Raw genomic sequence first — 14299 nt, forward strand, 5'->3', positions numbered from 1 at the left:
TCCTCCGGGGCAGGTGGGAATCGAACTCATGCGGAAGTGGCTTTAGCTTCTCAGTGCAGTGCTTTAACCCGCTGCGCCACCAGGGAGGGCCAGATGATTAATTTTTTTTAAAGATTTATTTTTATTTATGCATGCATGCAAGAACTGGGGTCTTAGCCAGAGGTGCAGGGGCTGAGAGGACTCATCAGAGATAGAGTAAGGAGTAGAACAGGCAGATGTACTGAAATCCACTGCTGAGGGGAACAGCAGGCTAGACAGGAGAGGTCTGCTGTGCGCAGGGGGTCACCTCCCTGGCAGGGGATCAAACTCATGTTGCATTAACTGGCCATACCTTGATAGCACTGAGACTTTAATCCTTGCACCACCAGAGAGGCCCATGATTAAGTTTTTTACCTTGAGATGGGAAGATTATTCTGGATTATTGGAGTAGGACCCATTTAATACATGGATCTTTAAAAGTTGAGAACCTCTTCCAGCTGCAGACAGAAAAAGATGTAGCAGCTGCAAAGACCCTGGGGTCAGAGTGCACCTTGGTGGTGCAACATATTAAAACACAGCACTACGAAGTTATCAGTAGCCACTGCAGCACGAGTTCCATCCCCGGCCAGGGAGTTGACCCACATGGTGCTGCAGACCTCTTTTCTCTCACTGCTCTCCCCTCAGCAGTGCATTTCAGCAGATCCACCTGTTCTGCTCCCCACTCTGTCTCTGGTGAGTGCTCTCAGACCCCGTACCTCTGGCCTGTACCCCAGTTCTTGTAAGCATAAATAAATATTTGTTTTAAATTAAAGAAAACAAAAGAGGAAAGAAAAAGATGTAGGACAGAAGAAGAGGCAGGAGAAATCTGAAGTATAAAAGAGACTTGATGTGCCACTGCTGGCTTTGAAGACTGCAGAAGGTCTTTGAAGTCTGCGAAAGGGATCAGGAGCCAAGATATGTGGGTGGCTTCTAGAAACTGAGGATGGAAAGGAGATATTCTCTCCAAATAATCTGGGAGCAATGTAGCCTTATTGACCTTTTGATTTTAATTCTGTAAAACTGGTGTTGGGTGCTTGACCTTTAGAATTGTAAAATAATAAATTTTGTTGTTTTGGCTGCTACCTTCGTGGCATTTGGTTATGATAGCAATAGAAAACTAATATACAGATGTTTCTGAGCACACAAGAGAATTCTCCTTCCCTTCCTTCATGTTATGGGTGAATAACAAGCTATGAGTAGAAGGGCTAGAATCACTCCTGAGTCAAGCCATCAATTTCTTGTGTGCTCTCTCTTTCCCTTTCACGATGATCAAGAATACCAGGAAATGCATTTGGTGTAGTAACAAGATGTTGGATGCCTCTTAGCCTGGGTCCTTGAACAACTTTGTGGCAAACCACCTCTTGCATGGGACCTTCTGTGTTTACAGCTAAGCAAGGCATTAACTTTCATTGTGTTAAGTCAACAGAGCTAGCCTACCAGACTAAAGGAGGGCTTCAGTGAAGTATGGAACTAGCTTGCTATTATATAAGGAAACATCTCAGGAAGAGAGAATTGCAAGTGCAAAGGCCCTGGGGTCAGAGTGCACTTGGTGTTTAAAAGAATAGGAAAGAGGCTGAATTGTGAATGAGGGAAGCTTGCAGGAGGCAAGGTCAGTTACATGAGAGGAGTAGATCTAGTGGGCCTTTGTAAAGCTGGGTAAGGACTTTGGATTTTATTATGAAAGAGGTGAAGTCAAGAATTTTGAGCATACTGGTTGCATGATCTAGTTTAGGTTTTAAAGCCTTTATCTTGCCTCCAGTGAAGAAGACTGTCAGGGGCAGTGGGGAGAGTGGTGTGCAGATTACTGCACTAAACTAGGCAAATAGTGGTGATGGCTTGGACCAAGGTGATAGTCATGGAAATGGTAAAATTATGAGCATATTTACTAGCGTGCACACTTTGCTGCTGGACTGGATGTGAGGGCAAAGTGGAGTCATGCCCAATTGCACTAGCTTCCAGAAAGAGCAAAGGAATAGAGTTTTGATGGACTAGAGAACACTTCACATAAAATCCCTTAAAGACTCCTAAGTTCTGCTTCAGAGCTGCCCCATTGAACTGCAACCAAAGGCCAACCCCCCCAGATATATAGGATGTAATTGGTAGCTTTGGGGTCAGCCATCTCCTAAAGGCTATTTCCTGCCTTTTTCAGTCCTATCAGGAGTTTACCCAGAACCCTTATTTCCTGGAGGATATGGATCTTTCTTCCTAGTACCCATGAGGCCCTGACTCCCCATTGAGGCCCGTTTTTCTTTCCACCCTAATGGACCTTAAATAATATCCCTTCCTTTGAGGGATGGACCTTAAATAATGTGCCGTCCTCAAAGTACTGTCTCAATGATTCTACCAGTGCCCAAATCTGAAGCTGTGTGGTTGATTATACGTACAGGAAGCAGAGGCCTGAGAAACAAGAAAGGTGCAAGCCCTCCACCATCTTCCCTGTCATGGTACTCACTACGCTTCCTGCCCCTTTAGCCCTGCCCTTTGGCCTGTTGGTAACTATTTCGTGGGAGTAGAGGTCTGCTTAGCATAGTTGTTCCACTCTGGATCTCCCAAATGGCTATTCTCTCAGGAAAGTGTTAAGACTGGGCTTCAAAACCAGGTGAACCCCTGTTAGAACTCTCAGATTCACTTCAAGAATCTTTATTCTTGGATGCCTCCCTGGTGGCACAAGGGGTTAAGTCTCAGTGTTATGACGCTATTGGCAGCCTCTGCAGTTCAGGTTCCATCCCTGGCCAGGGAGCTGACCCTCAGGGCACAGACCTCTCCTGTCTAGTCCGCTGCTCCCTCAACATTTCAGTAGACCCACTTCTTCTGCTCCCCACTCTCTCTGGTGAATCCTCTCACCGCCTCACTTCTGACCTACAACCTACCATATATTATATGCATAAATAAATAATTTTTAAATTTTTTTAATTAAAAGATTTCATTCTTTTCTCAGAGAACATCCTGAGCCCCAATAGGAACCAAACAGTCCACAACCTGGAACTTTCTTTTTTTTTTTTTTTAAGATTTATTTATTTATGCATACAGAACTGGGGTACAAGTCAGAGGTGCTGGGGGTGAGAGGATTCACTAGAGACATAGTGGGAGCAGAACAGGCAGATCCACAGAATACACTGCTGAGAGGTGCAGCAGGAGGGTCAGGAGAGGTCTGCTGCTGCCTGTGGGTCAGCTCCCTGGCTGGAGATCGAACTCGTGCTGCAATGGCTGCTATAGCTTCATAGTGCTGCGCTTTAACCCCTTGTGCCACCAGGGAGGGCCCTAACCTGGAACTTTCTGGAAGACTGGTACTCTGTACTTCCTTTCCCGCTTTTTCTAGCCACCTGGTGCTTTTGACCAATCATCAGACAACACGAATCCCGACTAGACCTAGTTACGGCACATCAGCACTTTCCGTGGAGATTGGCCATTGTCAGGGAGCACTGCCATACTTTGACTCTTCAGATTGACTCAGGGCCTCCGTTTGCCGCTCAGACTCTCAGCACAAACCAGAGCTCTGTAGACAAAAATCCTCCAGACTTAAGACTTTATTGAGGGAAAGAGCTACATAGGGCAATGGACCAACTAGTCTAGTCAGAAACCAATGGTCCTGCCTGAGGGTTGCTGCCCGGTGAGACCCGGATGTTGGCGCGCGGAAGTGACGTCAGGACTCTGTGGCCTCTGATTAGCTGTCTCAGACGCGTCCTTGAGTGAGTAGGCTGCGGTCAAGGTCACTTCCAAGTACTTTTGCTGGCGTTGGTGGCCGTTGAGCTACGGCGTTGGTGCTTTGGCTCTAGCTCAGGGCTTGGTGTCACGCGGCAGCCGCCAGCCTGCGCCTCCCGCTGCAACCGCCGCAGTGGCTGGGCCCAGCGCGGCCTCCAGGGTAGCGCCAGGCCATGGCGGTCAAGGACTAGGCGCGTGGGGTCAGGACCGCCGGCCGAGCTGCCCAAGAGTAGGTAGTCGGCGCCCGGCCGCAGGCGCAAGCAGCCACAGGCCAAGTCGGCGCCTGGCACCCAAGCGTCCTGGCCACCACGGTGCACAGGCCTCGCCCGCTGCTTGTACACGGCCATTACGTGCAAGGCCAGCCGCCACCACGCAGGGCCTGCCATCTCGGATGCCAGCACCTGCGCGCGAAGAACTGCAGGAGGGGACATGTCAGGACTGGGCGGTGGGTGGGACCTGGTGGGGAAGGGTTGGGACCTGAGAGTGGGCTTCTGGGATGGTGTCAGTAAAGAGACCTTGAACCTTTGTGGGTACAAAGATGGGCGAGGCCTGCTGGAGGAGACATTGGCAAGGGAAGGAAGGTGGGCTTGTGAGCGTGAAGTGGGGACTTGTGATTGGGAGTCAGCCCCAGAAGAGGGGAGATCACATAGGACGAGGGACCAGGGGCCTGATGTGTCATGTGGCGCATAAAGGAGTCGTAGGGTCGTCGTAAATAGAACTGATGGAAGCAGGACATATTTAAGGTGGGAACGACTGGGAGACCCATGGGAAGAGAGGGGATTCGGGGGTGTAAGCTGGGAACAGAGCAGAAAACGCTGCTCTAGGGGTCTTTAATATGACGGGTCTGAACCTGTTAAGAGCAGAGTTTTGGAAAAGAGGTGTGTTGTGAATGTAGGGTTTGGGGATGAGTTGGGGGATCCTGTCATCCTGTCCCTAGAACTCAAGTTTTGGGGTTTTACTAGTAGTGATTCAGAAAAATGTGCCTTCTGAGGGAAGTGAGGTAAGATGTGTTGGGGGCAGGACTCTGGCTAGTGAGCTGGATTTATGGAGCAGAGCTCTGTGGGAGGTGTGGAGAGAAGGCTCCAGAGTCCAAGATCTAGGATGCTAGTCACCGCATGATGCTCCACAGGGAGAGGTCGCAGGATCCTACCATCCAGGGGAGCAATAGGCTGGTTTGACTCGATGGGGTGGGCTGATGTCCAGAGAGAGCTGAGTTCTCTGAACTCACAGGCCTTGTGGGGAATTGTGGGGGGAGGCTCTGGAAGTGGGGCTAAGTCTCAGATAACTGGGACCCTGAAGGGGAATGACAGTGTCCAAGAGGGGCAGGAGAAGGCAAGGGCCCATTCCATTCTACCATTTCCCTTTCTCCCACCCCCAAGACATTACCACCCTCCCTCCCAGAAGCAGAAGAGCATGAACTTCTGCAAGAACATGAAACAGGAGACATAGGAAGGTAGTGAACACCCCCTCCCCACTACTCCTTCCCCCTACTTGTCTTCTGTCCCATTAGATTCCAGATCAGGAAGAGACCAAAGCCTCTCCCCATTTAAAATGAGAAAACTGAAGACCAGAGTCAGCCAGTGCAGCCCCCCCGACCCCCACACTCACCATAGTCCTGCTGGCAGTACCTCCGGAGGCTCATGTGTACCCTGGTGCCCGAGACATTGCAGTAGTTTTGGCACTGAGGGTCTGGAGAGGGTCGGGCTTGTCTGTGGAGGGCTCCTGAGGCCTGGGCTACAGAGCCCTGCCCCTGCCCATCCCCCAGGTCAGCCGGGAGGCCTAAACTGTTGCAGCTGGGCTCAAGGGGCCATCCCCATTGGTCCCCCCACCTGGGATCCCAATCACCCCATCTTCCATCTCCCTTGCTGCCAGGGGTCTCCAGCCAACCTGTCTTACCAGTGCTGTAAGCTCTGGGGGTTGTGGCAAGGATGGTGGTTGCCTCTGGGATTCCTGTGAGAGACCAAAGAGGACACTGACCTCGCCCCCTGAGGCCCCCCCGCCCCTCCAAGTGTCTAGTCCCTTAAGGCAAACACTTGCCCTCTCCTCTCCCAGACCTGGAGTCCTGGTGTCCGGCTGCTGCTTATCTCAGACCTAGGAGCGGAGTCCAGGTCCCCACCTCCTCCCTCAGACCCAGGAGCTGGGCCCCTAGCCTCTTGCTCCCCAAGACTGAGGCGTCTGGAATTTCAATCCCACCTTCTCCCAGGGAACCAGAATTTGGCTTCCAGCCACTAGCGGCCATCTCAGGGACCTGGCCCTCACCACGCTTCCCTTCCCCCCAAGACCTGGCAAGACTCCTTCCTGCCCCCTGGGACTTGTGACCCTGCCCCTCAAGACTCACTCTGGCAGGGCATCCTGGGGGAGCGGCTCTGCTGGTAGCCAGGACCACAGCGGCTGCAGGCTCGGCCAGTGACCCCTAACTTGCAGGAGCACTGGCCGCTGGTCTGGTTGCAGGTGCCGCCCGCTGCCCCAATAGGGTGGCACTGGCAGGCTGGGCAAGGAAAGGAGCTGGAGATGTGGGTGGCCTCAGGTGCTCCCACCCAACCCCCGGCCTCTGTTCCCCAGCCCTCCCCCTCAGGCCAGGAGTCCAGCCCCTTGGGCCGCAGTCCCGTCCTGCCTCCTGTTCCCCAAAGCAGCCTGCGCTTGCACTCACCCCTGCAAGCCTTGCGGCTGGTGATGGGCAGGCTGGGGTCCCTCCAGAAGCCGGGCTGGCAGTAGTGGCAGTGCCGCCCGGCCGTGTGGTGGCGGCACCTCTCACAAATGCCCCCGCTCCGGCCCCCAGACAGCCTGAACAGCTCCGAGTTGAACCTGCAGCGCCGGGCGTGCTGGTTGCAGGAGCAGGCTGGCGCGAGATGGAGTAGGGTCACACCAGGCTTGGGCTCCCCCTCCCCGGGGTCCCAGCTTTCTCCCCACTCTCAGGGACGTAGTGAAGTGGGGTACAATGTAAGAGATGGGGGGCCCCTGGGTCAGTTTGCGTCCCCAAACCTCTTCATCCTCAACTTTAACATGGGCGCACAGCCCTGAAACAGGGTCCGGCCCTGGGGACTGATGAACCTTCTGAGTATGAAACGGGGGTGGGGGTGGGGGATTAAACATTAAGCAGAGGGTGAGCTGAGGGTGTGGTCAGAACCCTGAGTAGTCTGGTCTGAGTCCCTGGGCCAAGTACTTCTTTCCTTAGCTCAGTTTCCTTTGTTGTAAAATGACGCTTAACAGCGTTCTCTTCAGAGGGGTAAGTGAACTGCCTAGAACATGGCCCCAGGGCCTAACACACTGTGCACCTGCGGGCTTAGAGCTCCTGACCAGGCCGGGGCAGGTGCTAAGGTGCTTAGTTGAAGTGGCGGCCATCCCTGCACCCTGCAGAACGGGCTGCCCACACCCCTGTGTCCCAGACACAAACAGTGGGACACAGAGAGGTTAAGTCACCTGCCCAGAGTAACACAGCTAGGGGGTGGACAGGGGCCAGGTGGGAACGCGGCCTCCCCACTGCGGTCTGCACCCAGCCGCGTTTCTCGGGTTCGCGCATGAGCACATTTTCCTGGAGAGCACCAATCAGCTTTTCTAGGGGGCCGCTCTCCACCCTTCCTACCAGACAGCATCATCCAGAACATCCGGGAACATCACAGATTCCTGGCCCACCCACAGGCTTCTGCTGCGCCCTGTCTTTCTAGCCGGTGTCCAGAGAGAGATGTGCTGCAGGGGGTCCGCTCTTTGGAGAGATTTGAGAAGAGCTTTAACTCAAGGAGTTTGAGGTCAAACTTCTAGTCTTGGAACTGAGTCAGCAGTGCATTCTCAGGCAAATAACACCCCCTCTCTGAGCTCCAGTTTTCTCCTGCAGTGGGGACTGTGCCCCCCAGGGTGCTGAGGGCATCTGAGGTGGCAGTGCTACATTTGTGGGGGGAGTCACATTTGGGAGTTTCCGACCAAGAGGGGCCACTTCCACTCTGGAAACCAGGTTGGGGAGCAGGCTTCACACCTCCGAGTCTGCAAAACCCGCAGCTTCCCCATCTGCCCAGACCATTCCCCATCACAACTCTGCTGGTGTCTCACCCAGGAGCAGCGGGTGTGTGCTGTGCCTGGAGAGACAGCGATCTCCTTCCACACGCTGCCCAAGTCCAGGATGAACCGCCCCCACCCCCCAGGCCACGTGAGTCACCCCTCTCCCCTCCGGGGCATCAAATCTGGCTGTGGGGATGGGCCACTGAACCCAGAGGCCCTGTGGTGGAGGGCAGGGGCCCCAGGAGAATGGTGGCCTCCCGAGAAGGCCCCCAGGGAATGAGGACAGAGTGGGCAGACAGTGGGCTGGGGTGTGAGTCAGTGAATGTCGAGCTGCAGGAAGTGGAGGTGGAGGGGTCGTGGGAGGTGGAGAGAGAAGGGAGTGTGTGTGCAGGCATGTGTGTGCGCATCTGTGGATGTTCCCTCTGCGGCCTGCTAAGGCAGAGGCCCCTTCGCCGAGGGCTGCTGGCTGGGCGGGAGCAGCAGGCGGCTTGTCCTGAGGAGGGGCTGCTGGATGACGGTGTGGAGCACCCTGAGGGGAGAGGCACGGAGGGGGGCCCAGGACTCACGCAGGCAAGGGTGAGGGTGCCGGGGCGTGGCGGGCCGCCAGGGCCAGTCGCGATGGGATGGGCGGCAGCTCTCGCACCCGGGGCCTGTGGTGTGGTGACGGCAGCGGCAGCGGGGGGGCTGGGCGCGGGCAGCGCAGCGGGCGGCGTGACCATGGCACTGGCAGCGGCCTCTCACTCCAGCTGCCGCCAGCCCAGCGGGGCCCCCGAACTCCACACGGAGGTGGCTAGCCACCACACTGGCCTTAGGGCCTGGAGGGACTCGGAAGGTCACTCTCTCGGGCCCCCCCAAGGCCCCAGGCCAGGCGGGTCTACGCCACAGTGATCTCCAGGGGCCTCTGGTGGCCCAGGCAGCAGACAGGATGAGGGCTGGGGGTCCTGGGGTACAGAAGCGCAGGCTGACAGATGTCACGAGGAAGGGGTTCCCCAGAGCCAGGGTCAGGCTGCCATTGCAGGAGGACGGGGAGCCAGGGTCTGCCCCCAGGGAGAGGCTGCAAGCCTGGGGACAGGAGGCCACCATGCCTGCCAGCTGAGTCACTGGTGGGAGGCAGAAGCGGGGGCGGCCCCCTGGATGGTAACAGGGGTCAGCGGTGGCCTGGCTCAGGAGGAGCAAGAGAGCAAAGGTCACGGGCATGGTCCCGACAGAGGCAAGTACCTGCAGAGGAGAGGAGGGGCTAGGATGGGGCTGCCCGACGCCTCGGCCTCCACCGCCTCGGCCTCCACCGCCTCGGCCTCCACCGCCTCGGCCTCCACCGCCTCGGCCTCCACCGGTCTCCAGGGTTCCCTGAGGAGCCCGTCCCACCCCAGCCCTGCCCAGGCCCCCGCCCCGGCTGCTGCTTCTAAGCGAGGAAAATAGTTCCATCTGGGGAGAATTACTGTTTACATAACCCAAAGGGGAAAGAACGCAAGCAAAATTGAGAATTTTGCCTGAACTAATCCGTAGCTTAACACCCCAGAGCTGTCCTTCAGTGTCGAGGGGCAGGGGGCCCTAGGGAGAGGTGGGGAGGGAGGGTTTGGGGAGACAGATGGGGAAGCCTAGCGAGGACACAAGGACACAGAAAGAGCAGGGCTGGGCAGGGCAGGGAAGGGGGAGGCAGAGACAGACCAAGACACAAAGAAATAGAAAAAGGGCTGGAACCCATGGCAGGCAGGCAGAGGGAGCGAGGCCCCGCGTAGGCAGGGCCGGCCAGGGAGCACCCCGAGACAGAGGGGTGGCCAGGAGGCTAGGAAGCAGAGACAAACAGGCCACACACCCAGCGCCCACTGGTTTGGGGGGGTGGGGCCCCCGATGAAGGTAGGTGGACTCAGAGACACCCTGGGAGCAGAAAGAGGCAGACAGAGCAGACAGGGCAGGCAGGCTGCGAGGGGAGGGGGCAGCGGGAGGGCTATGAGGATCAGAAGCCGAGGCCAGGCCCCAGCCCACGGGATCAGAGCGAGGCCCTTTCCCACGTGGGGCCTAACCTTGTTCTCCACACCCAGGGCACGGAGGGGATTATTGCCAACAACCAGCCCCCCTGCCACCCACCCCCTACCCCACCCGCCTTTAACCCTTTCCCACCCAGGCACAAAGCCAGAGATCCACGCTAAGGAACCGGATAAGGGTTTGGGGGTTCGGGGAGCCTGGTTGGCTCTGGGACAGGGAAGTGGGTACAGAGTCCCTGTGGGCCTGCACCGCAGGTGCTAGAAGACTCGGTGGGTGTGCTGCGTGCTTAGATTTCTCCTAATTCAGTCCCCTGCCCGTCGCCCTAGGCTTCTCCCCTGGGATCAGATCCCCCACTTTCTGCACCCATTCACAGGTGCCCAGAGAAGACGGAAGAACAGATTCTGAGGGTGGCAGCTGCTGGGAGAGGAGCGACGTGGGCAGGACAGGGAGAGGCAGCTGCCCAGGCGTCAGGGCCAGGAGACCAGACCCCGGGGTGGCCGGAAGGACTGATACTGAAATGCCGCCTCCCCTTGGGGCCTCAGCCGCTGAGTAGAAACTCACTCAGGCCTGGGAGGCTTGAGTCGTCCGACCCGGTGCCCAGGCCCCTGGCTCTGACTCCGGAAAGCAGCTCCAGTGGGGACTGGGGGTGCACAGTGGGGTCCACACACCCCTAGCCTGACCACACAGACCCCAGTGTCCCCCCTGCAGCTGCCCTGTGCAGGCTACCTCCTCCTGCCCCACAAAAGACAACATGGCCCTCGCCCCTCCCCAGGAGCCCAGGCGCCATTTTGCTCTCCTGTGGCGGCATTTCCAAGAGACTTAGGCACCACCCTGGCTAATGACCGGCCCGTCTCCCGTGTCTCCTTTCTTGCCTGAATGACCTTCAGGGACCACTTTCTGGCCCATCATGCCTCGGCTGACTCGACGAGCCTCCCAGCCTTCCTGGGGAACCCAGAAGTCAGCCCTTGCCCACTGGGGAACCCAGAGACCTGGCCCCCAGCCACTGCCCCTTCTGGCAGCTGTAGCTGCCTGGGCGCCAGAACCCATCGTCGGCCCAGTGCCTGGGTGCGTGGAGTCCATATGGGAGCCAGGCTCTGTTCCCCAGAGCCTGGTTATGCACCCCACCCACCATTCCCCCAAAACTGAGCCAAACCTGTGCCCAAGCAGAGTGCGTCCCCAGGAATCAGCTCCTTGCGTAGAAGCGAGTCCTGCCCTCCCGCAGGGGCTCGGAGGCTGTGGGCTCTGGCGCTAGTGGCTGCTCTCAGGCCCCAGGCTCGTGGGGGTTCTGGGCGGGAGCTCTGAGCAGAGCCTGAAGAATCCAACACCACCACGTCGTTCACCCCCCCCAGATCCCCTCACCAACAGCAGCCTGTTCTCTCTGCAGGGACCCCTGCCAGCCACACCACCCCCAACCGGGGGGGACTTGAGAGCCGGAGCCCCCTGGGGGCCCGCAGCCAGACAGCCCCAAGCAGGCTCGCCCAGGAGGCTGAAGGCAGGTAGGACTGGACCGGGTGGGTGGGCTTCCTCGGTCTGGGATCCACTGGGCTCCCTCACACTCACGCCACGGCCCCACCCACTCCCAACTCCCAGCCCCACCGCCAGCAGCTGCTGATCCGGCAGGGCGACCCGGGGCAATGGGGACGGCTAGCAAGGAGGTGACTCAATGACCTCTGGCTGTGGGTCCTTTACCTTTCTGGAACCTTCCATCAGCTGTGACTTAACAGAGCATTAAGGTCAGTCCCTGGCAAGCCCGAAAACTGTTCTCAGAAGGGCCCAACTGCCCGGAAGCTTAAGGCCTGGGGCACTTTCTAAGACTGCGAGGAGGGAAGTGGTGGAATTCCTTGGTCCTCCAAGTTCCAGGGCTGCAGGGAGAAAGCAGGGATCCCCACTGGGGAGAAGCCCAGAGCTGGTCTTCTCAGGGCCCGTTTCCCATGGCCCTTAAGACCTCAATCGAGAAATGTTCTGAGGAATGGCACTGTGAGAGTTGTCACACACCCCAAGAGTTTTGACTAAAAAAAAAAATCACAGTTTTCCATCTCTTCCCCCTGAGGAAAGCAACGATGGCGGGAGGAAGGGGCACCATGCTTGCTGCTGCGGCCTTGAGTGCTTGTGCTGTGGAACAAGCACTTGGGGACCCATCTTCTGCACTTTGAGGGTGTGTGTAGGGGGCTGTGTAGGGGGGCACAGTCAGGGCTTCCTTGCATGTTAGGGTGAGGGGCCAGCCTGGTGAGAGCCAGGACCGGGACCTGGGCTTTGAAAATAAGCCAGGAGGAGTAAGTAACAGCAAAAGAAAGGGACTGGGGGGGCAGAGAGACACCCCCAAATCAGAGGGGTCATACGGATCCCCGCGCTGGCAGGGCTCACAACCTAAAGCCAGGGGAGAGTGCCATAAAGGAAGTGGAAGTAGTGAACGAAGTTTTAGAGAAAGAAGGTTCAGGGACTTAGGAAAAAAGCCGGTAGGACTTTTACCATGGGGTGGCGGCGTCAGGAGACATGTCCTGAGGGCTTCGGAGGGCATGACCTGGCACAGGGGACAGGGACAGCCGAGCAGGGACTAACGTTGCCAGAGAAAACTCAGAAAGGAGGTTTTGGTCTGGTGGTATTTCCCTCCCCAACCTGGGACTAGAAAATTCTTAGGCTAATGTTACCCAGAGGGGAGTTGGTGTTCACTTTTGTTCTTAAATCCCGAGCTACCTGAGGTAATTAGCACCCCAAAGGTACCGGACAGTGGGTGGAAGGGCTATTGAGCTGAGGAGGCAAATTCCTATTTTTTCTTGTAAAGGGAAGGAGAGACTGGGTGGGGTTGGTGGTGGGGGGGGTAGGGAGGAGAGTTTTCCTCAAATATTAGGTACCTTCACCCTCACAGTGCTGGGGGAAAGTTAGGACCTCTGAGGGGTGGCACAACTCTGATGTGAGCTCAGCAGAGTGGGACCCAGAGCTCTGGGCCTCCAGGGATCCTTTATCCCCACTTCCATGACCCAGTAACTGCAGCAGCCCCATGGAGCAGGGCAGGCCCCTGTGTGTGGAAGTGGATGGAGCGTGTTCTCCCTCAGGACAGTCTTGGAAGATCCAGGACAGTAACTGAGAGCCACACTGCTGGGTGCAGACCCAGCCTCCCCGTCTTTCCTTGCTGTGTGAGCTAAAGTTAGTGTCTTAACTTCTCTGTGCTTTAGTTCCTTGTCTGTTTTATGTATCTCAAAGTAGACTTTCCTCACATTCTCACAAGAACTCAATGAGCAAGCACAGGCCTACAGTTTCCTGCTGTCTGAGAGGAACTCTTTTGGCTAGAGGTGTTTTAGGACCTTGTCCGTATTTTGGCATCCTAAGTAACGATCTCCCCACCACTGGTGGGGTGTGGGCAGCATCCTTATCTCTGCAGCAAAACACCCCGGCATTCACACAAACAGAAATCAAGCCTACAAATTCAGCGTGTGTCAGATCCTGTGCTGAGCAAGCTGGCCCACAAAGAATTGTGGAGGGAAGGGGAAGCCTGGCCCCAGCAGGATGGCCGGCTGGCAGCGACACAGGGCAGTTTACTTGCTTAGTCCTTGGACGGCCAGCAGAGGGAGCCCGCGAGGCTCCCGGGCGTGCGAGGCCGGGCCGGGCCAGCGGGTGATTGGGAGCAACATGGACGTGTGGGCGCCCGGTCCAGACTGGCTGAGACTTTCTGGAGCAGAGCATTAGGCCCAGTGCTGGGTCCTCTTGAGCGTGGCTCACGGGCTGCGTGGAGGTGGCGCTGCAGGGTAGTCCCGTCAAAAAAGCAAAATCCAGCTGAGCAAATGCTGAAGATCGCATTGGCTTTCTTAGGGGTTCATGCCTCAGGCAGCTTCGCTGGCAGGTAGGAAGGAACCAGAGGTGCTCCAGAAAATGTGCTTCTAGGGCAGGAGGAAGCAGGAACAAGGAAGCAAAAGTAACAGCAGGCAGGTGACAGGGGAGGCAGGAAACTCAACACTCGGCAACTTCTCCATGGACTTTCAAATTCCTTTTCTGGGAGAGGCCAAACTGTCGTCTACCTTTGGGGACATGGATTAGCACAGGCGACTCCATTTGCCTTGTTTTCAGCAGTGGCTTTAGCCAGAGCTGGTTGTTCCTCCCTGGTATCCCAGGCCCTGCCTCAGCGCTAAGACCCACCTGGGGCTCCTCTGGGCGGGGAGAACTGGCCAGAGAAGGAAGCCCAAGCCCTTCAGGCAGCGCCCAGAAAGCACCTGAGCTGGGCAGATGACATGAAAATGCGGGCTCAGAACTGTCCCTAGCCCAGCAAGAAGAGGGCTCAGAGCAGACTGACTTGCTTTTTGGAAACTGAAGCAGTAGGACTGTTATAGGGCACCTCAATTCAGAGAGAGGCACCCCTGAAGCCCCAAAACCTGCCTGCTCTAAGTGGGTTTGTTATAGGGCACCTCAATTCAGAGAGAGGCACCCCTGAAGCCCCAAAACCTGCCTGCTCTAAGTGGGTTCTGCCATCCGCCGCAGCAAGACAAAACATATAAAGCTTTAATGAAAAGTGACTTTAATACAGTGAATATACAATATGGGACACAAAGAATATAACTTCTAAATCAAACACCTGAAGTTACCCATCCCCTCGTGGGCAAAAGTCCAC

The 14299-nt window shown here is 56.6% G+C and overlaps 2 protein-coding genes across 2 annotated transcripts in view; one reads left to right on the forward strand and one right to left on the reverse strand.

Moving 5' to 3' along the window:
* Nucleotides 1-3728: 3728 nt before the first annotated feature.
* Nucleotides 3729-8930, reverse strand: NTN5 (netrin 5). Its single transcript, XM_004693985.1, has 6 exons — nt 8280-8930; nt 6371-6559; nt 6059-6208; nt 5617-5670; nt 5329-5409; nt 3729-4135 (listed from the first exon to the last, which is right to left on the reverse strand). Exons 1-6 carry the CDS (start codon nt 8908-8910, stop codon nt 3729-3731), a joined length of 1512 nt encoding a protein of 503 aa, XP_004694042.1. The 5' UTR covers nt 8911-8930.
* A 25-nt stretch (nt 8931-8955) lies between these two features.
* The window catches only part of LOC101621214 (galactoside 2-alpha-L-fucosyltransferase 2-like), a 9228-nt gene continuing 3884 nt past the window's right edge, over nt 8956-14299 (forward strand). Inside the window, exons 1-2 of the mRNA XM_012733494.1 lie at nt 8956-9046; nt 11049-11195. Of these exons, the coding sequence (XP_012588948.1) occupies nt 8956-9046; nt 11049-11195 (238 nt within the window). The remainder of the gene's footprint in view (nt 9047-11048; nt 11196-14299) is intronic.

The sequence above is a fragment of the Condylura cristata genome, unplaced genomic scaffold (genome assembly GCF_000260355.1).
Source record: "Condylura cristata isolate star-nosed mole 26May11 unplaced genomic scaffold, ConCri1.0 scaffold00041, whole genome shotgun sequence".
Taxonomy (NCBI): domain Eukaryota; kingdom Metazoa; phylum Chordata; class Mammalia; order Eulipotyphla; family Talpidae; genus Condylura; species Condylura cristata.

Excerpts from the sequence above, each read along its gene's own strand:
- NTN5 (XM_004693985.1), bottom strand. The coding sequence starts at position 8,910 with ATGCCCGTGACCTTTGCTCTCTTGCTCCTCCTGAGCCAGGCCACCGCT. Across the intron at positions 6,560-8,279 it reads GCACCCTCACCCTTGCCTGC|CCTGCTCCTGCAACCAGCAC; the intron begins GTGAGTCCTGGG and ends ATCTCGCGCCAG. Across the intron at positions 5,410-5,616 it reads CCCCAGAGCTTACAGCACTG|ACCCTCAGTGCCAAAACTAC; the intron begins GTAAGACAGGTT and ends GACCCTCTCCAG.